Source organism: Xenia sp. Carnegie-2017, unplaced genomic scaffold (assembly GCF_021976095.1).
Source record: "Xenia sp. Carnegie-2017 unplaced genomic scaffold, XeniaSp_v1 HiC_scaffold_24, whole genome shotgun sequence".
In the NCBI taxonomy this organism is placed as follows: domain Eukaryota; kingdom Metazoa; phylum Cnidaria; class Anthozoa; order Malacalcyonacea; family Xeniidae; genus Xenia; species Xenia sp. Carnegie-2017.
Window position 1 is genome coordinate 13373741 of NW_025813487.1, and position 27866 is coordinate 13401606.

At 34.4% G+C, this 27866-nt stretch overlaps 2 protein-coding genes and 2 non-coding genes across 4 annotated transcripts; 3 read left to right on the forward strand and 1 right to left on the reverse strand.

Annotated features, from left to right (window-relative positions):
* Positions 1-9904: 9904 nt before the first annotated feature.
* Trnat-agu lies at positions 9905-9976 on the reverse strand. The gene has a single exon. It is a non-coding gene; the product is annotated as a tRNA-Thr (tRNA).
* Positions 9977-10040: 64 nt separating this feature from the next.
* Trnat-agu lies at positions 10041-10112 on the forward strand. The gene has a single exon. It is a non-coding gene; the product is annotated as a tRNA-Thr (tRNA).
* A 709-nt stretch (positions 10113-10821) lies between these two features.
* Positions 10822-14365, forward strand: LOC124452190 (discoidin-1 subunit B/C-like). Its single transcript, XM_047002774.1, has 5 exons — positions 10822-10987; positions 11589-11893; positions 12000-12138; positions 13377-13691; positions 14340-14365. The coding sequence occupies exons 1-5, from the start codon at positions 10822-10824 to the stop codon at positions 14363-14365; spliced, it is 951 nt and encodes a 316-aa protein (XP_046858730.1).
* A 3899-nt stretch (positions 14366-18264) lies between these two features.
* LOC124452191 (receptor-type tyrosine-protein phosphatase kappa-like) lies at positions 18265-26268 on the forward strand. The gene is made up of 15 exons (XM_047002776.1): positions 18265-18362; positions 18842-18929; positions 19460-19527; positions 19853-19886; positions 20045-20142; positions 21106-21254; positions 21611-21752; positions 21940-22086; positions 22389-22488; positions 22639-22712; positions 22924-23022; positions 23427-23555; positions 24638-24795; positions 25148-25283; positions 25828-26268. Exons 1-15 carry the CDS (start codon positions 18336-18338, stop codon positions 25915-25917), a joined length of 1539 nt encoding a protein of 512 aa, XP_046858732.1. The 5' UTR covers positions 18265-18335; the 3' UTR covers positions 25918-26268.
* The last annotated feature ends 1598 nt before the right edge of the window (positions 26269-27866 follow it).

Consider the following 27866-nt stretch of genomic DNA (forward strand, 5'->3'; position numbering starts at 1 on the left):
TAGGTGCTCTGAATTTCAAAGTGCTCACTGTTTGGCATGGTCATTATTCGTCTTCCATACACCAAGTGCGACTGGCCTAGCGGAAGAGATACAGCTTCTTCATCGTCATACACGTAGGTTAGGGGTCGTGCATTTATTACGCCTTCGATTTCAACAACAATAGTATGCAACTCGTCGTAGGTTAGATTGGTTCTACCAACTAGCTTTCGCAACGTACGTTTCACGCTTCGAATCAAACGTTCCCAGAATCCTCCCCTCGAAGGGACCTTTTCGACGATAAATTGCCATGTAATCTGATGGTTTGCAAAATAGCATAACACTTCCTCAGAACGACATAACTTGCGAATTTCTAAGCATGCAGCTCAAAAATTCTTAGCATTATCGGATATAAGAAGAGCTGGCAGTGCTCGTCAACTAGCGTATCTGCGGAACGCGCGGAGAAAGGCTGGAACGCTTAAGAAAGGAGTGAGATCCAGATGAATGGCTCTAGTAGATGTACACGTAAACAATAGAATATACACCTTTGTTGGATTATCCAACAAATTATTCCTTTCGCAACTCTCTCGTACGAACAACGGTCCTGCAAAGTCCAAACTTACGTTTGTGAAAGGGGGATCATCCGACACTCTGCTAACAGGAAGATCTGGAGGAAGCGTTCCCCCATAAGGAAGACCTTCGGCTTTACGACAAACGACACATTTCCTGACGATTTTCTTTACTTCTTCTCGACCACGGATTATCCAAAAATGCTCTCTAATGGTTGTTAATGTATCACGAATCCCGCTGTGCTTCACATTGTGGTGAACCTCGCATATTAATAACTCCACAAATCTTGATTCCTTTGGAAGAAATACAGGATTTTTGCTCTACAGATTCAGTGATGAATTCTTCAGTCTTCCATGGCACCACAGCACGTGATCACCGTCGAGAAATAACCCAAATTGCTTAACATAAATAGGTATTGAAGAATTCGCATTCTTTGACAGAAGGAATAATATTTGTTTTTCAAAGGATAGTTGTTGAATAGACCTTATCCATAGCAGCTGCGCCTTCCTTATTTCGTATGAGCTTAGTTCTTCTGACGTTTTGAGTTTGTTTGTTGTTTGCTCGCACCGTGGCATCATCTTTAACATGTTGATGAATCTCGTTACATAAGCAGTTATTCGAAGAAGTTTCTTCATAGAGCTATAACGAGTAATGTAGAATGCTTTGTTAAGATCTGGCATGGCTCGTTGTTCGATTTCATTCTAAACTAGTGATCTCACGACATTCGGATGCTCTTTCACAATTTCCCTCAGAGCTTCGTCACTTTGTGAGAGGTTGCCAACTGGACGTTTTGGCCACTCCTCTTCGCCCCTTGCCAAGAATTTGGGTCCATTGAACCATAAGGAAGAATTCGAGAGTAGTTGCCCAGAAATACCTCGTGAGGGTAAATCTGCAGGTTTAAGTGATCCAGGACAAAAGTTCCAAGATTCCGTCAACGAAATACTTCGAATCTTGTTCACTCGATGCTGCACGAATGGTTTCCATGCTCGATCGTTTCGTATCCAGTGAAGTGCTGTCATCGAGTCAACCCAATAAAAAACTTCCAGACTCAACTTGAGTGCCTTTAACAAAGAATCTACTAACTTCGCTAGTACAGTCGCTACCACCAGCTCTAATCGGGGAATCGTTTGCTTTTTCACTGGTGCGACCTTTGCCTTTGAAGCGATTAATTTCACGTCGATGGTACCATTCTCATAGACTTTTTATACATAGACAACAGCACCAATTGCACTTTCAGATGCATCACTGAATCCATGAACTTGTGTAGTAAAGTATTTCGGTTGGGGTAGATAATAGCACCTCGGTACACGAACATCATTTAGAAACCTTAACTCTGACAATAAAACGTTTTACTGTTCACGTAGATTGCCATGCAGTTCACAGTCCCACCCCAGTCTATCCAAGCACATGATTTGAAACAGAATCTTCAGCCTTATCGTAAAAGGAGACAAGAATCCAAGGGGATCGAAGATATTAGATGACCATTTCAACAACGATCGCTTTGTGACAGGTAATGAATTGGCGTACTCGATTATTTCAGTCAATTTGAATAGAAATGTGTCTTCCATCGTATCCCACACCATTTCTGGTACTTTGACCTGAGTGGGTTCCGTGAGCAGTTACTCTTTTGCAATTGTCGACTTTGTAAAGGACTGATCATCTTGAGTAACGCTTGACTTGTCACTAATCAAGCTCAAATTCTTGTTACCTTCTAACACTTCGACAGACTTCACTTTGTTACTGGAATTCGAGTTCCATTTTTGCAAGTTGAATCCACCCTTGGCCAACAACTGCTTTGTTCCCTTGTATATTTGCAAAGCGGTTTCATCGGTTTCTGCACCGGACACAAAATCATCGATATACAGAGAATTTTTCAAGTGTTCAACAGTTTCTGGCTCCTGTTTCTCGTGTGTCTTCAAATGATGGTTGATAGTAGCTCCAAGAATTGCTGTCGAAGGTCGTAGACCAAAAACCAATCGACAAAACCTTAGCTTTAATACTTCTGAATGAGGATCCCTAGCATCCCTTAGCCACAAAAAACGAAGCATGTCTCTATCTTCTTTGTCAATTCCAATCATTAAGAATGCTTTCTCAATGTCAGCAACTAGCCCAATCTTGTTTTGTCGAAATTTGACGAGCAAATCAAAGAATTGTGGAATGAGGTTCCACCCGGTCAGTAAGCAATCGTTTAGTGAAAAGTTACGCAAGTTCGTCGTAGCAGATCCATCATATACAACGCGTAGCTTTGTAGTAACCTTATCCTTTCGAATAACACAATGATGTGGAAGATAGTGAATTTTACCACGATCCTTATCAGATGCCGGAACCCTTTCGACTATTCCTGCTGCCAATTGTTCAGTAATACCATTATTATATTCTTCAAGATTTGGTGGATCCTTTAGCAGTTTTCTATGCAATGATCTCAATCCATTATGAAAGAGTTCGTAATCATCATCAATTTGCACATGATCATTCTTCCACGGCAGACCAACTTCGTAGCGTGTTCCAGTGAATCGAATATTACGCACAAAATCTTGTTCCTCGGGTGAGTTTGCTGAGTCAAAGGAGTCAATGCCAACGCTCTCAGTTTCCCCAAAACGCTTCATTGATATTGTTAACTCATCCCTATCGGTTACGACAGTAGAATTATCAAGGTAGTCGGCTGCTAAAATGAGGCTGTTCAGAGTATGTCCGTCTGATTTTTGTGATGACCATCCAGACAAAAGCCATCCCAATTTGCTGCTCATCGCTGTTTGACCATTTTTTCCTCGTACGACATCACCTGTGACTACGTCCAATAATGATCAGCTCCTATCAAGATGTCGATTGAATCACAGCTACCATTGTTATCGGAAGAATCAAAGTCTGCAAGTTCTAAACCATGGAGATGTGGATATTCGTCTATATTTATCCTTGTAGGAAGTGGTGCCCATATTGTTGGAAATGCGATTGCTTTAATCTCTATTGCCTCACCTCCACTCTTGCTTGCAATGCTCACCTTGAACACTTCGCAGCTTTCTTGTTTACTCTTTCTTTGGCCAAAGGTATTTAATTGAAGTGTCTCCTACCAATTTAATTTAACCTTAACCGATGATCTTTCGAAATATATACTCACAAATCTTTGGACGGAATAAACAAGATGTCTTCGCCTTCGATATGTATATTTTACTGAAGTATGATTGACATGTTTTTCTTTTCTAATGTGGATTTATAATTATTAGTCTAATCTTTCTTACACTACCATTGAGAGAGCCAACATACAGCCATATGAGACTAACTCAATCAATTTCTGAACAGTTTTTCTAGCTACACAATTTTACTGAAATGAGTTTTTTAGATAATGCTCATATATTGCTCAAAAATACGTTTTGATCGTGATCTGCTTGCGTCATAGATGTAATTGTGACGTAGTCATTGTCGATCTAAATATAAATATATGTACATCCAACAATCAATTATAATTTAGAACATTACTGTACAGAGCTTAACGTACTTCAAGGATTTGACTGGACTTCGTCAAGTCTTTTGACATTACGGAAAATTGAAATGAAAGAATGGAAAACAGTGCACGATTGTTATTTTAAGACTCAGAGATAGAATTATTATTACTGTAATATAGTCTAATGTCCCTAATCCATTATATCTAAAATAAATGATATTCATTTAATTTATCATGATATGTAGTAATATTTTATATTTTGCTTTAATGTAGAATATTTGATTATTTTTTAATGTATTGCTGAACAGTAAGAATGATAAAGCATTAATTGAATGATAACCAAGTTTCATTATTTAAAAAAATATTACCACGTTACCTTATAATAGCTACAGTGACTTTGAAAGAGCAACAATATCATTGACAGAGCCATCCATTAGCGGATCCAGCGTTACTTAAAATAAATTATAGCTGCTAAATTTTAATTTCACAGTTTTTTGAGAAAAATGCTATTAGATTCAAAATTTTAAAGAATATAATTTTAGGAACGGACTTGTCTATACTGAAGGTGCTTATAGAAATGTAAATATATTCCAAATTGTGCTGTGTAATTAATTTTGACTTACCCTAGATCCGACACTGGAGCCATCTGATACACACTTTCGCTAGACTGGATTTTTTAGATAATGTACATATGCTGCCCAAAAACATGTTTTTATCGCTGTCTGCTTGCATTACAGATGTAATTGTAATGTAGTCATTGTCGATCTAAATATAAATTCATTGTTTTCTGTAATACATTCAGTAATCGATTACAATTTAGATCTTTACTGTTTATCCTTGGATCTAAGCAATGATGAGTTTAATGATATTGTGGTTATTGTGGCTGTCATTTGGTCAAGGATTCACAATGAAAATGGGTTGGCATGAAGAACTTGAGTTTTGTGAGGAAGAATGGAAAAAATTTTTTGCGGACAAAATTGGAATCGATTTGAAATGCAACAATACTCGTACACGTTGTTGTGTCGAAGAGAAGAAATATCTTTTGGAGCGATTTAAAATGTTAAGTGAAATATGCCCACTTGAAGGTAAAATAACAACAGTTTTTCCATGAAGAACATTAACTTATGTACTTAGCAAACATGGACTTAGCAAATAATCACAGCACTTATATTACAGAGGTACTGCTTCATTTAAAAAACAGTAATTGGCACCGTGTTCTTTGAAAGTGCATCAAAGTGAGGTATAATCCCCTGAAAATGTTAAAGTACTTAACTGATTTTCTTACACTAGCCTTACAGCATGAACGAAGCATAATCTCTCGCTCATTGTTGATATGTTTAGTTACAACAACAAAACAATATGACAGTACAGCCAAAATACATGCAGTTATATAATATCGTCTGTAGTTATTGTCTATTGAGTTTTACGGATGACTGTCGATTTAATGCGAATTGTTAACAATATTTTGTTGCGAAATGAGGCTGATTTTCTACTTGTTCTTTTTCTTTGGACAAAAAGTTAAAGACAACTTAATTTTATTTAGGGACATGTGGATGCATTCCGATTGTTATGAACGTTACCACCATGGAACGACGATCTTTTAATTTTTATAATTCCGTAAATTGGAAAGAACCAGAAAGCTTCACATGTTCACATGAGTACATAAATGAAACAATAGAAAAGTCATATCTTAAACCTTCTGCTAGCTTTGGAATCGGACAACACAAAATCCCTTACAAGTATATTTTATACGGTGGAAAAAATCACACTTGTTATGTTGTCATCAACGCGAACGAAAGACAACGTTATCAAGGTACATGCAAGAGCAGTTCATTATAGTTTCTTCTGTGTCAGTTTAATTTATAGTGCATCATTGTGAGTATAGTGTTTCGTATTTAACTTTGGTCAAATCCATACGGCACTTTGACCTTTATTTAATTCATCTTCTCATGGAAATTTTTTTTGCCATTGCAAAACTAATTGAATACACTCCCGGAACAGCCGAACATGTTTAATTCGTCATACATTTATTATAATAGATAGATAATTTTATTTTAACACGCTTACCATTGTCAACATACAAGTTGATTTCCACATGGGGCGTGTGCAAAAATGAAAATTACAATAGAATAGTAAACTACTTACATTTACGATACACAAGACACTAAAATGTATATTGAATGAAGTATAGCTAGGTTAGAAAGCTATTTACAATTAGTTGAGTACATATTTGTTTTGGGAAAGTGGGAAGCGATTTTTCTTTGAAAGGTCGCTAGAGAACTAATTTCTTTAAGTTCATTTGGCAATGAGTTCCAGACTTGAGGCTTTTTTTCATGCTATTGGTTCGTGGCTGAGGTAAGCATAGTGTTTTTTTAAAACCACGAAGTTGATAATCTGTTGATTCGCTTTTGAAACTAAATAAACTAGTAAGTGACTTTGGACCCGTGTTGTTAAGGAATTTGAACATGAGCTTTGCTTTACTTTTTTGCCTTTGAATATCAAGAGACTCCCAATCTAAAGCTCTCAAAGCAATTTCGTGATCAACAACATTACTCATGTTTGCGATGATTCTAGCAGCTCGATTTTGAAGTTTTTGTTAAATTTTTTTCCGGGGGGTGAAGTAAAACATGTCACTTACGTGATTTGCGTACTGTGTAATGCTATTGATATTTTTTAAGTATGTACATGAAGAATTCATTGTGAGCATAGATATGTATAATAAAGCCAAAGTAATCAGGTGCCCATATTGTTATCACCCAATTACTAGGTCCCTTTTGAGGAACGAAAACAAACTTTAATTTACGAGAGAGCTTTAATAACGACGTATTTCTGTTATTTTTTGGAACTTAAAGCCATGTGTAATGCATAAAATATGCTGAAAATATTTTAACTTGGATAGAAGCGGTAGATTTTTGTCTTTCACGCTTATAAAGTCTATGATTTTTGCATTTTTACTTACATTTTTACTTAAGCTCATTTTATACACAAAACACATTTTTGAAAATGCTGTTAGTTAAAAATTTCTAAACAATATTTAAGACTAAAATTCTCGCAGTAGGATGTGGTTAAAGTATTTTAAAATGGAAATATATTTTAGTGATGCATTCTGACCTACCCTAGATCCGCTACCTGTCCTCCGTCCATCTAGGATCGGAAGCTCTAGAAATTTTTTTAAGGGGGACTCAAAAATGTCACTTGCATATTGTACGTACTGTGTAATGCTACTGAAATTTTTCAAGTTATGTGCACAAAGAATTCATTGTGGGCGTTGGCGTCAATTCTGCGATAATTGGTATTCATATATTCTGTTATGCCTGGTTGATTTCTTTTGAAAGTGAAATTGTTTTGAAGAGAAATTACCCAGGCATAGCAAAATATATGAATATGGTCCCCCCTATTAACACAAGATTGACGCCAACGTCTCCCACAGAGATGTTGCGGAGACGACTCACCCCTTGTTTCCCTCCTTGGTGCCCACACTATGTATAGGATATACCTGATGTCTATTTGTTGTTACTTGTTTGTACATGTCATTAGACAAAATAAAACGTCTATCTTCATATTTATGGAATGTCATAATTAATCAACGAATCCTGGCACGTACAAAAATGTTTGGTAATTTCTGTCTTATATACATCCAAGTGCATATAGCACTTTAATTTACATGCGTAAGATATTTATTTATTGACCGTTATTCTGGAATATTGTCAGAAGTAATTCACTTCGCTTTAAGAAGTCTCTATTTTCAAAAGTTAATCTCACATTTTTCATATATTGTACTGCATAAAGTATTGTCTTAAGTGACATATTGTCTCATTTTCATTTCTATCTTTTGATTTGGATTTGCGAACAAGGGCACTTCTATGTTTGTATAAATGTTGTAAAATGTCGCGTTTGGGTTAGTATTGCAGGCATGAAAGGTTCTATAACCTTTAAAATCTACGACTTTTGTATTGTATAGGCTCAGTGACGTGCTTTGGTGAAAAAATAACAAACGCTAGCTGTCCTAACAATCAATACATGGTCATAAAAAAGGCAGAATATCGTGGATTGAGTGAAGGAAATGTTTGTGGTTCAAGTTACAATTACAGTTGTAGCTTCGATGTTACGTGCCATTTAAAAAAGACGCTGTGATGGTCAACGGGTGTGTAATATAAATGTTGATGATAATCTCTTACCTTCCAATATTTGTGTTGGCCTGAACAAGTATCTTTACTTTGAATATCAATGTAAAGACACCATGACGTCATTGGATGATATCTGCTACGGTAAATACATTATGCGTATTCATGCATGGACAGATGAAATGACACGCAACAAATTAAAGCCTTGTTTTTTCTTTCTAGATACGACTGGATTTTTCTTGAAACATGTCGAAACTGGAAAGTGTATTTATGATACAGAAAAATACAGTCATCACTAGGAGCAAGAACTCTTCGATTTTTGGAACTTTCCCACAACTGTCTTCATCCTGCATCTCAGTTTAAATTCTTAGATAACAGCGCCATATTGAAGTTGAACGTACCAGGTTGTCTTCAAGGAGTTCATAAATGGGTAAATGGTTATCGTCTTGATATGTTGTATATCCACACTGATACGCGCAACATTAATGACGCTGCTTGTGTCAACAACAATGCTGTAAAACAAACCTCTTGGGGAGGTCTACAAATACGGTACGACAAAGCTGGATATCAATTTCGATGTTTAAGACCTTGGACTTCTAAAGAACTACAAGACAATCAAGGAGTTGATCCTTATTTGAAAATGGTTAATTGTAAGTCTGCACCAAAAAAGCAATTTCATTTCGGTAAGGGTTATTTTGTTGTTAATTCATATTTCGGTCCACCAAAATTCAAAACACATCAAAATATTTTAAATGATCACAAGTTATTCAAAAACACGGTACGTCAGCTACGAAAACATGAGAAATCAGCTCAGCACACAAGAAACAGTCATATTGGTATTCAAAAAGAAGGAACTTCATTAAATAAAAATAATTTTTATTGGTACACCAACATGTCGGCCATGATGTCAGGTGGCAATGTTCTTTAGACTTGTTTTTTCTTGTGATTTAATTAATACAATAGAAGAATCCGATCTAATATAGTCTTTTTAATGCAATTCCGATTTTGGGGTTTTGTATTTTTACTTGAAATCGCTGTGGCAATTTAGGGAGCTAGTGGCTTTCGCACAAACGTCCGTTATTTTCTCATTTTCTGCGCGTCAGTATCAATACGCTTACAGTGATAAACTTTAAATAAAACGAAATTTTACATACGCAAGTGTTACTTATCTTTGTAGATTGAATTTCTCGAACATTTGCTGTTTTTTTTCATTAATTAACACCTTTTAGAAATAATGTCCCACAGTTACTTAAATTTTTTTTTTCTTGCAGGTTCAATAGCGTCTTTTCGACAAAAGATGACGGACGTCAGCTGTCCCAAAAGTCAATACATGACCATCAAAAGTGCATCATACCGCGAATTGACTGGAAGTAATATTTGTGGGTCAAGTTATGATTACAGTTGTAGTGTCGATGTCACGTGTCATCTGAAGAGACACTGTGATGGCAAACGAGAGTGTATTGTCATTGTTAATGATAATCTTTTCCTTTAAACATTTGTCCTGGTTTGAATAAGTATCTTTGTTTTGAATATCAATGCAGCACCACATCGTTTGTTGAAATTTGTTACCGTAAGTTTACTTACATCAATTTTCATTTTTACAATTTGTTAAAAATTTGATGTTGATAAATACTTTAATTAATTTAATTATACAATAATTTCTAGCTAAATTATGTTAGAATAAATCATGTATTTCAGAAACAGCTTTCTCAAATTCAATTTAATTCCAAAGGCAGCATCAGAGAATATATATAATATATTAATCCTAACACGGTTTAATATGCATGAAAACATGTGACTTGGACGAGATTTGAACTCGCACCTTCGGGATACTAGTCCGCCGCTCTACCTGTTGAGCTACCAAGCCCACAGGGTGTGGATACGAGTCAAATCTCTTTAAACTGCGTATTGACTCGTCTCCGATCCCTGTGGGCTTGGTAGCTCAACAGGTAGAGCGGCGGACTAGTATCCCGAAGGTGCGAGTTCAAATCTCGTCCAAGTCACATGTTTTCATGTGCATATTAAATCGTGTTAGGATTAATATATTATAAATACAATTTAAGATAAAAGCGTTGAACTTTCGACTCAGAGCAAATTTTCATTTGTTTGCAAAATTGAAAAGATTGTCGTTACAGATAATGCTGTTTCTCCCTTCTCAAAAACATTGAAAAGACAACGTTTATAAAAGTATGTTTCATGCAGTGCGGTGTTTGAAATTAAATGTAGATATGATTTTCGCACTTTGTTGGACAATTTAAGCAATTGTCTCATGAACCTGAAAAATTCAGGTGACTCAACGGGATTCGAACCCATGACCTCTGCAGTGCCGGTTCAGTGCTTTGACCAACTGAGCAGGTCAATTTTGTTGGGCTGGTGTTTTTCTCGTGAAAGGAATGTCATATGAAAGAATGTTTCGTGCAGTGTGGTGTTTGAAATTAAATGAAGATATGATCTTCGTACTTTGTTGAATTTTTTTTTGTCGAATTTTTTAGGTTCATGAGACAATTGCTTAAATTGTCCAACAAAGTGCGAAGATCATATCTACATTTAGTTTATAAAAGTGTTTGTTCTCTAATTTTTTTAGTTGAAACGGCATACCTGTCAAATTCAATATTCCCAAACCAAGGAGTTGTAAATGTTATCACGAAGTATGATGGTAACTTTACAATCTGTAAATAAAGTTCCTTAGATAAAGTAAAAGACGAGATTTGCATGCAATTTGGTTACGCTGCAGCTGACTCTATCAAAATATGGACATCAAGCAAAGGCGATCAAATTTTTTTATATGGAGAGTTATCTTGTAACAACCAAGCAAAAAATCTTTCTCAATGCGTTATCACAACGAAAGAGAAATGTTCCCATCATTCATTATTAAAATGTAAGTATAGACTTACTTTTATCATCATGATTTACATCTATCATCATGACTTACCTCTATCATCATTACTTACATCTATCATCATTACTTACCTATATCATCATGACTTACCTATATCATCATGACTTACCTCTATCATCATGACTTACCTCTATCATCATTACTTACATCTATCATCATTACTTACCTATATCATCATGACTTACCTCTATCATTGTGACTTGCCTCTATCATCATTACTTACATCTATCATCATTACTTACCTATATCATCATTACTTACATCTATCATCATTACTTACCTATATCACCATGACTTACCTATATCACCATGACTTACCTATATCATCATTACTTACCTATCACACCTATATCATGACTTACCTATATCACATCTATATCATCATTTACATATATCATCTACACCTATATCACCATGACTTACCTATATCATCATGACTTGCCTCTATCATCATTACTTACATCTATCATCATTACTTACCTATATCACCATGACTTACCTATATTCATATGACTTACCTCTTCCATCCTGACTTACCTCTATCATCATGGCTTATCTCTATGTGAATGTTTTTTCATAGGTCATATCTGTGCCAGGCCGTTGTTAAACGACACAAAAAAATTCCCTGACTCATTGTTTTCCGCTTCAAAGGCAATAAATTTGCACAATGCCGCCAATGCAAGAATATCCAGTGGCAGATCGTGGTGTGCTCCTACTGCTGATGGAAATCACTATCTTCAAATAAGCTTTGAAAAACTTTATGCTATTAACTCCGTTGCAATTTTTGGAGACACAACAACCTTAAGTTGGGTGACAAAATATCACATTAACACCACTTCTGATTTAATAAACTGGGAGTCAGTATCTAATCAGAATTCACAAAAAGTAAAGTGGATTTAGAGTATTTTTGAAACTGAATTTTGCAATGTTATGATAAACTTTTTCACATGCTAGTGCGACTGCTGAATTGTAGGATTTAACGATTTTTCAGGTTTTCAAAGGAAACAAAAACGCTTACAAAGACGCTGCTATATCAAACATCAAAGGAGGTACAAGGACGAGAGCTTTACGACTTATTCCAGTGACCTACAACAATCGACCCTGCATAAGGGTAGAACTTTACGGTGGAGGTAAGAACTTTATTAAAATTGAGAACAGTGGCGTGGCCCGGGAAAGGAACTGGAGGAGCTTGTCTCCCCCCAGTTATTTTAATGACCAATTTTGTAATTGAAGGATGAAATGAAATAGATTTCGAACAGCAATAAAAAGATTTGCTTCCTGTTAACAGGTACATAGCAAAGTATAATAAACAGCAGTCGTCAAGTATTGTTATTTGTAAAATGGACTTGAATACACTCAATAGCACATCTAACGAAATGCCGCCATTCTAAAAACGTGTGGCTTTTAGATTGTTATAAATCCTGTCTGTGAGAAATAGCGTTTTAGACAACATAAAGTCAAACATTTCTTTAAGAGAGCATGCCTCTGAGCCCCCATTGAAGTCTCACACATCTGACGTTTTCATTGTCCCTCCTAGTCTAAACAACCTGGCGGCGCCACTGATTAAGAACTATGTTATACTGCAAAGCTAGTAGTGTAAGCTAACTTCTTTTGATCATCCACCAATAAATACAACAAAGAATTATCCTTTCATATTTAATTTTCTTCTAAATTGTAAAGTTTTCATCTGCAAGTTATAGTTCGTAACGTTTTAGAGCTTTTAAGTCGTTTTGGACTCTTGCAAAGTATTTTTTCCCCAATTTCTTTGCTTTTGATTAGCCCAAAGTGCCGGCAAATTAGAATTTTTTTTTAAATTTCCTCCATCCTCCCATGTACTTCTTAGATATTTGCGAATGTGTATGTGCTTATTTGTTTATGAATATGTGTTTATTGCAAAAATTGAAAGTTACATAATTGTTCACAAAGCAGAGGTGGAACCAGAACGTTAGTTTAGATCATGTTAACTCTCTCTTAAGATTCTACCTTTCTTTTAAGATTAGTACTGAAATAAATAATGGAATGGATTGTTAAAATCTTGAGAATGATAATTTTCATTACAGCAGAACGTTATATAGTAAAATCATTGTTTACGCTTTATTTACATTTAATTAGTGCACTTGAAAAGCAAATAGAAAAGGGTGTTTCAAAAAAGAAGACCTTTTGAAATTAACGAATTGTAATAATTTCAATGTATATCACGTACATTGCCAATATCATGGGTACATTCTAGCAGCAAAACATGCACAAGTATGCACCAGTATGATTTGCATAGTCCTTAGGCACTGAAATTTTACAATAGGTTAATTTTAAAGATCTTCTTTTGTTATACATCCTATATATCAAAATAGATCTTTCTCTCTTGTTGTAGAATTGCTTCCGAGCAGCCCAACAGGTCTCAATATCACTTACAGCGCGTCAAGATACGTTATAATATCGTGGATGGATCCCCAAAACATTGCAGTGACTCCCGGCACAGATGATGTAAATCCTTTGATAAAGTTTAGGTTCATATTGAGGAAGCAAATGAAGGTCATTTTAAACAAAACTGAGCCATCTAACGTCGCTAAGCCTTACATGTTGAGCAATCTTATTCCTAACACAATGTACACAGTAGTTGTAACTGCTGGAAATTCTGAAGGTTTTGGTGATGCAGCGAGTGTTTCTTTTAAGACGAAAGAAGATGGTAAGATTTTATTTCATCCTATTGTGTTCTTCCTTTTTATATGTGTGCATCATTTCAAACATAGCTAGGAGAGAAAGCAATCATATGCTACTTAAATCTTAAAAATAAAGACGTTTTTACTCGTTAAAATTTCATTGTGTAAGTGAACGTGGAATATTTTCCCTGATTATTATTTGTGGATTCTGGCCATGACTAACTCGACGAAGCAAACTGCCCCATTCCGTTTCTTATAATTCATAAGTTATAAAAAGTATGAAACTTTTCGTGCAAGCAAGCCACGTTCATGTTCAACGTGATTGCGAACCTTTTTTCTACAATTATTCAGTTCTTTTTTTCTACAGTACTGTGCAGAAGTTTGAGGTTTTAAAGTTATATATTAATTTAGTGAAATTGTTTCATCTTAGAGCAACGTGTCTTTGTATTTATTATTACCACCACGAGCAGCGAGCTACCAAACGACAAATCCTCCTTCTAACCATCATATGTTTTTATGGCCATCAATGCCATTCCAATTTTCAAAGATGGCTGTTAGCTCTTTATTGGCAAGGATTATTTTCTGACATTTTCTTTCTTCTTCATCAAAAATGCTCAATGGGAAGTAAAATACTCTCGATAACAGTGTTTCTATAACAAATATTCTTCTTGTAGGGATCGGATTGAAAATTTTTACCTGAAAACACCATATCTGCTCAGTGCTTCAATGACCAGACACTTTGCTCGCAATACCTATCGTAACCAGTCCATGTGTTTGGAGTTACTTTTTTTCTCTTGACATCTTTCAACTCTTGTTCTTCAGTATTTGATCATGATCTGGGAATATTGTTCATTTCTTTTGAAACTGAACAACAAGATCAACTGCCATTTCTTGACATTTTACTAACAAAATCTCACGACAGCTGTACAACATCTACATACCACAAACCAACGTACACAGGACTTCTGACGAACTATTTTAGTTTCACACCACTTCATACAAACCGGACTTATACGCACTAATCGACAGAGCAACAAACTTCAATACGAACAATGGCTTTCAACGAGACATAAAAACATCACATCCACTCTCACGAAACTCTTTCCTTTTATTAACAAAACGATATCTCGACAACAAACATAGCAAAACCTCAACCTAGACACCGAAACTTGACACGATCACAACACAAATGAAAATTCCAAAATAACAATCTATACTTCAAACTACATACATGGACATTACTGACAACGCAGACTTACAAACATTATGAAACGCTTCTGTACAGATATTGACATTCGACTAATTTTCACATCATTCAAAATCAAAACCTTTTTCATTTAAAGACCGATCCTGATTCAATTAAATCTATGGTATATGAATTCAATTGCGATGTAATTCGATACATTGAAACTTCGCGCCATTTATCCACCAGAATCAGGAACATACCACAACAGACAAAACTCTCATCTACCGACACCTTCTTCTCATTCATGCAAAACTATTCTCCTCTTGTTTCAAAATCATCGACATGCCGACAGTTCATCTTAAATCAAAGTCACATTAACAAAACTAACCTGATCAATGTTCAAGTTTTAAATACGATATTTGTTTATAATACACTGACGCTCCTCATTAAATTATCTTATTTCTTTTTATTGTTCTAATGTATCATAAACTTTTATATAACCGTATCACCTATTATTTCATTCATACTGAAGATGGCATCATGAGATGTCGAAACATGTCTATTTTCAAAAGTTGTCGTGTATAAAAATGTGATCTGGGAAAATTATCATTGGTCTTTATAAGTTTTATCATATCTACCTTCCTCATTTTATTCAAATGGCACGCAGACGTTTCTTCTATTTCATTGTGATGGTGTAACAGTAAAACTTCTGTGCTTCTTTCGAGTTTGGTTCTTTTCACATTCAAACTTGTTTTCTCTTTCAGAATGTTTTCATTTACAAAACAAAACGACGCAGTAAAACAATGTATTTCACCTGTCGGACGTATGTGTAACTATTTGCACATATAGACAATTTTACTTACAATTTAAATTTGTTAAACATGGAATGGTAGAAAACCATGTTAAAATATCAGATACGACCTTAGTTCACAGTATTATTTACCAGCCTAAAAACACTTCAGGTTCAAAATAAACGTTTGACTCAATGTTTTTCTTGAATACGACTAATAACAGAAATTTTAACTGTCTTAACTCTTTGTTCATGAATATTTAAATATAAAATCTCTGTATCATTGTTCATGGTTATCATCTTGACTCTGATAAAAGAAGAAAACGAAAATACCTGCTGCTATACCATATTTTATTTTTCTTATTCTGCAAATGGATCGATGGTGCAATATATAGCAATTCCTGGTTGTCCTCACTACTTAGCCATATTAACCTTGGCTGTTAGGATAGTCCGTCAACTTTGTTCATGATCTTTTTTTAAATTTAAAAAATAAATTTTAAACTCAAATGCTATTGTTGTTTTGAACCATTGATCTTTTTGGTGTCTTTTTTTGCAATACGCTTCCCATGGAAAATATGTATATTTTTTTTATTTCAGGTACTTATTCGTAATTGCCATGCAAGGTGACAGACAGAATCTTCCATCGCCTTTTACATTAAATGTTGAAGACTTAGAAACATATTCGACTCCTTCACCACCAAACCTTTACGTTTCTGCGGTACTTAAGCCAAGTGGTGATGGTATTTTCGTGTTTATACTTGGTGATGGCTCAAATTCAAGTATTTCGGGAAAACGAGGTCGTCGTTCTCCCGAAACAGTTTATTATAACGCTCCTCTAAAACCCAATACTACTTATCGAATTTTCCAGCGTGTGGTGATAAATGATCAGGTAATTGCTTGAATTTTTTTTTAATCACTTCTTTTTGTTTTTTTTTATCAAAATTTAATGCACTTCTTATCAGGGTGATTATTATTCTACTGAATGGAGTCCTTCAGCAAGAACTGCTTCAGAGCTACTTCCGCTTCCAGGTGATTTTAAGAGTATGGCTTTATTAATAGTCGAAGCATAACTTTAAACGAAATCGCGGAGAAAAAATACCAAATGGACAGTGGAAATTTTTTTTCAATTTTTTCCAATAAAATAACTGTTTTTATATAAATGAATTTGCTGGATTCAGAAGCGTTCTTTCTACGATGTGCAAATTTGAAGTTCGATATGGAAAAATCTGAACACTGCTTCTTTTCAATCGTGTGGTGATAGTGCATGCAATATTGAAGGGCATGTGTCTTTCTCCCTTTTTTTTTCTCTCTTAGGCGATATTAAAGATGATGATAACAATGACAACTACGTAACTGCAATTGCTGCAGCTTCTGCAGCTGCTGTTGTTTTCACTAATGTCTTTGTGGTCCTAATAATTCTTTGGAGAAGGTAGGAGGTGTTTAAAATGAACAGTAAAGTCGACTGACAGCATTAGTGTAAGAGGTGAATGTTTGACACTTTCACATGCAATTTTTCACTTCTTGCAATTGATCTTACGTGCTCATATAACTAGCTTAGAAACACTGCAAATGCTTTTTTTATCTTACATATCAGACTCTTCTTCACAATTGCGCATCATATATTGTCCCATCTTTCTCAGAGTAACAAGAGAAATTATCAAATACAATTGAGCATTAAATATGTTTGCAAGATTTTACCAAACTTCCTTTTAAGGGATTTAGAAACCTGCAGAATATATGCACAAACAAATGACAACTCTTAATTTTTTACACTATTTGACAATGTCTGAGGATATTGTTTTGGTTGTAATAAAAGAGAACGCATGAAGCATTTTCTGTTTTAAAAAATGGCAAGCACTGTTTTGTAAGATAAAAAGGAGCATGATACGCTTAAGAAGATTTTGTACTAAGAAGTACAAGCAGGCCAAACTTTGCGTACAAAGAACGACGAACAATCAACTCGTGGGTACTCTACTACTACTGCCTTCTGCAAATGATGGTATATTTTTCTAGAAGACGTGCTGTTGTTAAAGAGCCTAAATCGCATTTGCAATCAGAACATGAGGATAGGAATGGACAAGAGCTGTCCGTTAGAAACGACGCGTTCATCGTTAATGACATTGCGGATCCTGTTGTACGACCAAATGAAGAAAATATTTATGCAAACAAGTCAATTTCCGAAGAAGAAATGTATGGAAACAAAGAAAGTAAGTAATTTTGGAAAATGTCGTTTTTTTTATGACGTTGGTAGTTTTTCTTGATTACATTGCTTAATATATGAGACATGTTTTATTGAAACGCTCGGTCAGTCGACAAAAAGTAGAAGTTTTTTCCATTTATGTAGTTGATGACAATAATAATGTGGTTTAATTTGAATTTAATTGGAGTTCCAGGTAGCTCTGTGTAATAAATCTGATTTCAATATAATTGATTATATTTACAACATTGCCTACTATGAAAATGATTGACAATACGCTTGCCGTAACGTTAAGCATGAAAAGCAAAACAGCTTGATGATAAAGCTATCTTGACATAGTAAATTGTTGTATATTAGTACATAGCCATTGTGTAGCTATGTCCTTTATCTGACAATATTTTTCACATTGTTATTTTTCAGCTATCAAGACCCGTAATCGGTTACCAATTCCACTCGCAAATTTTACTGAGCACGTAAAAAAACTGAGAAGAAAAAACATGGAGGAATTGAGGCTCGAATTTGAGGTAATGTGTTTTATGTGCTCTTTTCTACAGATTTGAAATCCTTAGCGGACTATAAATTCAGTCAAATTTCTCATATTATATGTGCTGTTATGAGTAGTTTAGCATCTTCGGCTCAATCCAACATTAAAAATAAGCAGAAAATTTACGAAGGGTGGAAGCTGGAATGAGGTGATAAAAATGAAATTTGTTGTCATGAAATGAAAGTTTGAGTATTGGCTTGCAAAGTGCGGAGATTTTAAAAAAGAGTACGTCCGCCGCACTGATAGGTAAACTTAGGTGGTTTTCTTTTTAACTCGTGCACGGCTCTTTCATGCACAACCGAAAACAATTATATACGAGATTAGATTGTGTATTCATATCTATGCTTGAACATTACAGGGTAAACTACGCAACCCAAATGTATGAGGATTCACGTTTCAGTAGCTATGAGTTTAACACACTTGTTCAGTTTTGTATTTGCTTACTATTAAAATTTGCAGGACTTACCAAATGGTCAGAAATGCAACTGGGTTATTGCCAAAAGTCCTATGAATTCTGCCAAAAATCGATATGGAAACGCAGTCACGTGTAAGGCTATATTTACTCGAAAACCATGCAATTACTGACAAAGTTGTTATGGAAATACTGTCATGTGTCAGATTATTGACACAGATACCTTACAATACACACAATAATGCTTTTAAAACACCGTCACATGGAAAAATGTTTGGCCTAGATACCTTTCAAAAGTAGGAAAGACAGCTAGCCCGGCTATGTAAATTTCAGATCATCATCATTATATTTATTTCTTTAGAATTTTATTGCTTTCGAATTAAAGATGAACGTAAAAAAATTTACAAAGCCGGACTAAATAATCGTGCTGGCTCACCCCTCCTTATAATCACTAAATGCAGTGGCATGATAGAGATTTTTCCGTGGAAAAATTTTAACACTAACAAAACCTGATGGGGAAACAAAATCCCAATTTACGTTGCAAACCACTGAACATAATGATATCAATTAAAAAGTGATATGTGGGAGTGTAATTGTTATGTAAAAGAAAGGAAAATGTCAAAAACGAAAATTGTGTGTTCGAAACGTTATTTTGTCTCTTCTAGACGACCATTCTCGTGTGATACTCTCTGGTGATGAAAAATCTGACTATATCAACGCTTCTTTTGTCGACGTAAGTTTCATTGAAAACAGTTTTTTGCTCGCAACATCGTCGACAGTTTACGTTAAAGATTCGCTCTTTTTTTCAATTTATACATCCTTGAACATGTTTGGATGTAGAGTGTCCAGTTTAGTAGAGTCCTGAGAACGACTTGTGTTGTTGATGTTGATTCGTTGACTCTGAAGATGACTACCTCTAAGGTTGTCAAACGTCAGTCAACATCAACAATAACAGTCCTTCTCAGGACTACACTAACCTGGAAGATCTGCATCCACAAACATGTTACGATACTCCTGTTCAAACCATTTACTTTATAAATCCTTTATTAACTTTGTAGGGGAAATGTGAGAAGTACTACATTGCGACCCAAGGTATTTTATTAGTTTAAAATTTCATCAATATGTTGCCGTCAACGAATTTTCAACGTGATTGGATTGATGGCGCGTGATGCAACTCCCGATGTTTGAGTTGCAGCTTACTTTTGTTAATTGAAACTTGCGGGAAACACTTTTTCTTTTTCTTTTTGTAGGTCCCAAACCTAAAACTGTAAACGATTTCTGGAGGATGATTTTTGAGCAAAAGTGTCCAACAATTGTAATGTTGACGACTTTGAAAGAAATGGGAAAAGTATGAAAATGTTATTTTGGATGGTTTTACATCGAAGATCTTTTATCTTTTGTGCTTTCTTCTTAAAGGTGAAATGCGAAAAGTAATGGCCAGATGAATCTAATGTATACGGTAAAATTCAAGTGACCATCACTGAGACAAAAACATTCGCTGATTATGTCACTCGCATTATGGTTGTTAAAAAGGTAACTTTTTTGTTTCCAGTCTTTCTTTCTGTTGCTGCTTGTATGTTTATTTTCTCTTGAATAAGATACAAGGCAGACCTGAGCCAATTCTTTTTGTTAAACAAATTGGGTTTTTTTGTTGTTTTTTTAAACCTGACCCAGAATTGTCACATAATCATATAGTTTTTTTTTATGTTCATTTATGTCTGCGTTCATTTTACGAACGAAACAGGTTATTCCATGTATTTGTACATCTTCGAGGCTAGTCTAGCTCTTATCACAACTGTAGCTGCTGTTGGTGTTGACTAAAATGTTGGACATGTTTAGAGGTTGCCATTATCCGAGTGAAGTCTGCCGTATTTAAATACCAACACCAACAATTCCTGACACGAAAAATACGACTTACCGGATTTAACTTCTCACCTGACTGATAATCACCACCACTAAGCAAATGATGCCGAAATGCCAACATGAACAGAAGTATCTCAGAAGTGCACATAATGGGGAAGAGATGGGAGGGATAGTTATCAATATATATAACACTTCCATAAGAGGATGTCAAACTTCAATGAAAGTTTGAAGATTTATGTATAGAATGAAAAACGTCAGTGACGCTTTTGAGACGTAAGCGAGGAATCAAAGGCTTCGTGAAAAAGTGTTCATCAATTGTTCACCTCATGTTATCATTTTTTTGTGGGACAATAACAAATATAGCTAAAGTATAAATTTTCTTCAGCCTCCTTTTTTTATTTTCAATTTTTCCTCGGAAAAGGATGAGCAGTATCATTTACTTTTATAGAACGGCGAACATCACGAAGTCGAGCAGTTTCACTACAAATCATGGCCAGACTATGGAGTACCTCGTTATCGAACACAACTCTTGACATTCAGGAACTATTTCAAGCTATCGCACAAGACGAAATCCGGTCCTGTCGTCGTTCACTGTAGGTTAGTTGGTCTATTGCAACTGCGTCGTTACATTATTTAGAAATATACCTGAAATACTCATCAATATTTTTATGATAGATTCATTTTTTAAGAACATTTTTTTATATGCAATTTTTTTTTCATGGTAAAAGGACCTTCTTTCCAAACTTTTTCGTGACTTTATCCATTGTCATTATTAAAGAATTAGTAAACTGTTAAACAAAATCACATGCTTCCGATCGGGGTATCTCCCAACAAAATGTTTTGCAAATATTATCTTAGTTTTACGCATGATTTACAATGAATGGAATTGTTTGTTAACATATTCTAAGAAGGTAGCTAAACAAACATTAAACTGATCTTGCTTCTCTATTCAGTGCTGGTGTTGGTCGTACTGGAGTATTTATTGCGTTGGATAAGATCCTTGATGATCTTGATGATGAATATGAAACAAACATTGATGTATTTGGCTTTGTGGAAGAGATGAGATCGCGGCGCATAAACATGGTTCAGACATCGGTAGGTCACTTAAGAACATCTGGACAAACAGCATTGATGGAGTATATTTAGTTTAATTGATTTGTGGGTAAACTAACTCAAATCTTAAAAGCATATTTGAAAGCACATCAGATCAAACTTTTTTCCAAAACAAGGATTCCAGGTTTGCGAGAAATCTTATACATTTATTATTTTCTTATCAACCAAGGATCAATACATGTTCATTCATGACGCCATTATCGATCACATCCAATGTGGAGCGAATGAAGTTGCTGCTGTTCATATCAAGATCGAGATTGCACAGCTCTCTAAGAAAAGTAGGAACGGAAAAACTGGATTTGAAGAAAAATTTGAGGTTTGTACTATTTTTTTGTGATGATCATTTCTTATGCTGATGCCCATCTAATGTATGTGAAGACTTAAGTTTCAACTTAAAATCATTCCCTATAAAAAAAAGTTAGATAGGAGTGCAGATGAACTCGTACTCAGGTCGTCGTCAGGTCATTAATCAAAAAGCCAAGAAGTATATTAACAAGATTCAACATTACATCAGTCCTGATGAAGACACTAGACTAAACTAACTAAAGACTCAAGATTCAACGTTAGATTTCTCTAAATGAAGACAAAAGTTTGAAGGAATTAAATTTTTCTTGACAGCGTTTACAATCAATCACACCAGAACATCCTGAAGAACTTTGTGAGGCAGCACTTTCGGATGAGAACAAGAAGAAAAATCGTTATCCTAGAATATATCCAAGTACGTTATTTATACAAATTGAGATAGATATCAAGTTAGTCACTGACATTTATGCAAAGTGAAGTACCCGCCTTTGTTAATGGGGGGAATAGGTATTGTTTTGTGGCAGGAACACGAGCTGTCAATTTTTTAAACTTTGCTTCTTTTTAGAAACTAATCGTCCTATTCTTCGGCGTGTTGAAAACTTAGAAACTTCCGATTACATAAACGCATGTCTTGTTGATGTAAGTTGAGACATTTTCTGAATAATATAGTTTGCACGTGATTATTAATTTCTTATGTAATAGAAGCATTTCGGGTATTGAACACGATATCTGATAATGACTACCGTTATACAAAAAGGTCTTCGTTTCCTGGTGATTGCAAAAAATGCCTAAAGACTTTGTCAATGATTTTTGGGGTTATCTTGGCAAGAATTACTTCATTGCAACCCAGATGCCTTTGAAGGTAACCATCAACGACTTTTGGAGGATGGTCACTCCATATAAATGTACGACCATCGTTTTGCTGGATCAGCTAACTGATGATAACAAGGTTTGTGACGTTTTCATAAGAGCGGGAACAATTTATATACTTAATGTAAGCATTGTGGTGTTTAGTGTGGACTTCAAACAAAATCGGTTGAACAGGATGGGGAGAGAGGATCAAAAGTAACAACTTGCACTCATTTTGCCTCATCTTTGCACTTAACTTTTTGTTGTTTATTTGTTTGTGTTTCATCGAAATACTCTTTGGCTCAGTCGTAATAACATTGTTCTTATGATTTTTATTTACTCATTTGGTGTAAAATACGTATGGGCAGCGTTATGTTATTTCAATATTATAACCAACATCGTAATTTTACAACCAGCATTCCTTTTTATCAATCATGCTTTTAATGTGTATAGTTTTTTGCACACGAATGAAAGGCTTCAGTTATTCACTTCTGGTCTAATTAGGAATATCCAATGTTTTGGCCCACGAAGAGAGCAACAAGTCGACCTTATGGAACATGTACTGTTTTGTTTGATTCAGTCGTAAAGAAAGAAGACATTGTTGTCAGAAAGCTCATTGCCTCTCCAACTTTGGTTAGTAGTTTAGTATTCTTATTGTTGCGAAGTATTGGACAAATCTTTTTTATCATTGTTTTAAATTGAGCTTGCAGGATGATTTTATTGTGTCATAAACTGCAAACCTTCCATGACAATATTTTTACTTCTTATTTGTCGTTCGTCATTGTAATGTATCTGACACCAAAAGCAAAAAAGCCTTATAATCTATCCTGTCATTGCGAGCTTGGGACTTTTCTAAAAAGTTAGCTTTTGTTGGAAGCCGGAAACGTAAGCAATCGGGCTTTATATTACTTTTACCATCAATACCGATGTGACGTCTTGTGATCAACATAACATGTTTCCTTTTGCCGCAGTAAAAAGTTGCCCTTTACCAATGTAAAACTAACTTTTTCTAATTCGTTACGAAATGAACTAATATTTATTTTTGGCATTGTTATATTTTATCCCATTTGTTGGTCGTGCTGTTTTAAACAAATATTGGGCAACTTTGAGTCGGTTTCTCATTTTGCAGCGTAAGCTTATTATCGTCAAGTGTTTAATAAACGAAGTTTTGTCATCCAGTTTTGTGATTGTTTTTTGGTTATTTGAAAGTATTTACTGACTTCATGAATAGATTTGATGTATATTTTTTGCAAATAACATCACTTTGACATCACAGCTTATAATAACCATTATGTAATAAGCATCATAATTTTGCTTTGTGTAGCATTTTATTTTCAATCAGCTACAATAGATTGATTAATATTGGAAAGTAGATATTTTTATTTAATGACATGTCGACAAAAACTGCTATTTTTCTATCTAATTTTGTGTTGTGATGCCACATTGATTTTGCAAGTTGAATTAACTTAAACATCTTTTGAAAGATGTAAAATAACGTAGTTCTACTGAGAAAGTTATTAAGTAGTTTAAATGATTTTTATAATGCAATCATGAAGCTATGTGGTAAAATTTAATTTCATTATCACTTTAAGCACAAGCTTTTCAATTATTGCATTTTATAAGAATATCTTGACGTACGACTGAAGTTGATTCCATACATTGATATGTTAAGCTTATAGAAACTCAACATATCATGCGAAAAATTTCTTCTGTAGGACATCAAAGAAGGTCATATGGTTCATATAATTCAGTATTTATCATGGCCAAATCATGGCGTACCTAAAGATGTTCGCAGTTTGTTGCATGTCCTTTCAGAAGTCGAAGAAGCCCAAAGATCCGTGGAGGTTGAAGGACCTGTTGTTGTTGTCTGCAGGTATTGCAGTAGAAGTTTGCTACTCAAAGACATGTTTCCTGTAGTCAAATTCGTTGCAATGAATGATAATCTTAAAATAGTTTGAGGAATTTGTGTGTGATAATTTTTTTGCGATTTCCTTTTGTCAACTACTTTTATGTGTGATCAAGCTTTTGAAATATCCCCCCGTCAAAATTAATGGATTGAATGTACTGCATTTAAATTTACTCGGACGTTTTTCAATATTTTTTCGTTTGTTCATTGAACTATTTACGTAGTTTTATGTTATAAATTCACCATTCTTATGTTACCGCGACTACAAGTGAGCCCTTAAAACGTTGACTCAATTTAGAAATATCAATTTTTCAATTAGTGATGGAGCAGGTAGATCAGGTACCTATATCACCATTTCTAATCTTGTGGATCGAGTTAAAATCGTCCAAGTCATCGATGTGTTTCAGTGCATAAAGTTGATCCGAAGTAGACGCCCACAGTTTGTTGAGACAGCGGTACGTGGTGTGGCCATCTTTACAATAGTATCACGTAGAATTTCAATAGAGTGTTTGCATTGTACTCCATTTTGGGGGAGTACATCAAAGTGCCGATGCTCAGAGAGCATGAAATTTACATAATTTCTTTTCACTATGTGCGATTTTCCCCAACATGGCGACTGATGAAAACACTCTATTATGTCATTTTTTTCATGTAATGATCGTTTTTATTCATCAAATGAAATATTTCATTTGTGAAATGTGACTTCCACCAGTGAAAGTGAATCTCATATACAAAGTTTTGGTTTGTTTTGATTTTAAATTGTTGTTTCATTGGAACTGTTTGACATTAATTATGTTTGAGTTATTCATACTTACTTAAAGTTATTTACATATGCATTTTATGTTGCATTTATTTTATATTACATCTTATATTACATGCATTAAATTTTATATTAGGTATTATATTTTATATTAGATTTGATTATGTTTACGTAATTTATATGTCATTTTTTGTCTGTGTTTGGATATTTCTAATGATTTCTTCTTGATGTTTATGTAGGAGCAATTCAAATTTTGTTACAGTGCAGTGTCAGGCGTGTTGGAGTCCTTTGACGAGTATTCAAATTTCACAGAATTAGCAACGATTTGAGAACGTTAAACTTTAGTTTATACTCGTAGTTAAATGTCGGTATGTAATATCTATAGTGGTATGTAATAGATGAGTCAATTAGATTTCCTCAATGTTGCTTTGTTAACCTAGAGCGAAAACCATTCGTACAAATAATGTATTAACTAGTGATTGTAGAAAATATGATTTAATTTTAAGTATTTTATAAGTTTTTAACTACAACGTATACGACGAGGCTTTATTGTATGCGGTGGAAGATCCACGAAAAAGAAATAATTGTATGTATTTTAAAAACAGCGGTATGATATCGTCTTAACGACAACGACTTCTTTACACTGAATTTATGTGATTATTTTGAACTTTTTTACGACCAACATGAATATTTTTTTTTAATATTTGCCGTCCCATCTCAATGAAATGTTCTAACTATAGCCTTTAGAAAATAATCATTTGTACCAATAATAACAATGCGTGACAGAAAGAGTACAAGCTGGTTTGATTCCATTTAAATTTAATTCTAATCATAGATGAATTACATCATTGAATACTTTTCAGTTATCGTTATTTAAAACGCCAATCTTACCCTTTCTTCAACTTTAGTATATTGTTTATTTGTCAGGCACGTAAAATTAATATAGTACCTACCTGTACCAGGTACTATATCCTTCTCAGGACTATACCAACCTGGACGATCTACATTTACAAACATGTAACGATACTCCCGGGTTCAAACCATTTACTTTATAGTACCTGCCTCTTTGGTATGCTTAAACATGTCACGATTAGAAACATATGTTAATAATGTTGAACTGTAATTTTCAAAACAAACTGAAATGACCATACTGCTTGTCTCAAGAAAAAAGGTCATCTTGAAAATCATCCAGCATTAAGAATATGCATGATTAAACTGTAATTTTCCCAAGAAAGTGTTTTTTTGGCAGAGTTTCTTGTCTGGGATTTAAAATGTGCTGAAATATATACGCATGTGTTAAGCCTGGTTCACACGAGTAAAATAAACATAAAAGTCGAGACTTTTTTCCTATTGCTCTAGAGGTGTATAAAGGCAAAGACTTTGGGATTTTCTTTAAAGCTTCTTTTTGTTCTTCTCTTAGCTTGAAATTTTTCCCTATGCTTGCGCTTATGTCGATTATGCCACATGCTTTGTTGATTATCTTTGTTTTATCTTTTGTCTACGCTTGTTCTTGTCCTTACTTCAATTGTGTGAACTAGGCTTTATTGTATTCTATAGTGTTTACGGCTCCTTGGCTCAATTAATCTGAATCATTCAAATTTTAGTGTCGGCTGATTGCAGGAGGAAAAATTCTTGATACACTTGAATTGAGCATCTTGTCAAATCTTGTCAATATTGTTTAATATATTTTTTTTTGAAATTTGTAGTGATTCAGTAATATTTTCATTATTTGTAATTGTTAAAGCTGAGCTGTTAAAATAAGCAACATTTATTAAAACATTAGCATTACCATTATATTTTATTTGAATTTTTTCAAATGTTACCTTAAGCGTTTCAACAAATTTTAATCCATTCATTGTTGTTAATATTTCTTTAATATAATATGTAAGATACTTTCTAGTGTTCTGTAATTGTTTTAATGGATCTTTATTGTTAATAATACTTATTTCATATGACTTTGTATAACCTTTAAGAGCATTGTTTGTTTCTCTTATTTTAACTCTTTGTGTTGGTATTGGTTTTTTATTTTTATCTGATAGCATCTGTGTATTGTTCTCATACTCTTTAACCATCTCTTTAACACTCTTTCTTGGTTTTGGGACGGGTGTTAATACTTTGATTAATTCGTTTTTTCTAAGTTTATAATAACCTTTAACCTTTTTTTCTTTAGCAATAACTTTTAACTGAGATACAGTCATTTGTTTGATATTTGATTGTGATAGTACTTTTTGTACTGGTTTGGAAATTGAAGTATTATTAACTTCAACCTTAGGCTTTT

What these genes read in the sequence shown, in the direction of transcription:
- LOC124452190 (XM_047002774.1), top strand. Translation starts at nt 10,822, where the DNA reads ATGCAATTTGGTTACGCTGCAGCTGACTCTATCAAAATATGGACATCA. An exon ending in CCATCATTCATTATTAAAAT is followed by an intron (nt 10,988 to 11,588) that starts GTAAGTATAGAC and finishes GTTTTTTCATAG; the next exon opens with GTCATATCTGTGCCAGGCCG. An exon ending in CTAATCAGAATTCACAAAAA is followed by an intron (nt 11,894 to 11,999) that starts GTAAAGTGGATT and finishes ACGATTTTTCAG; the next exon opens with GTTTTCAAAGGAAACAAAAA.
- LOC124452191 (XM_047002776.1), top strand. Translation starts at nt 18,336, where the DNA reads ATGGAGGAATTGAGGCTCGAATTTGAG. An exon ending in AGCTAACTGATGATAACAAG is followed by an intron (nt 23,023 to 23,426) that starts GTTTGTGACGTT and finishes TGGTCTAATTAG; the next exon opens with GAATATCCAATGTTTTGGCC. An exon ending in CACAGTTTGTTGAGACAGCG is followed by an intron (nt 25,284 to 25,827) that starts GTACGTGGTGTG and finishes ATGTTTATGTAG; the next exon opens with GAGCAATTCAAATTTTGTTA.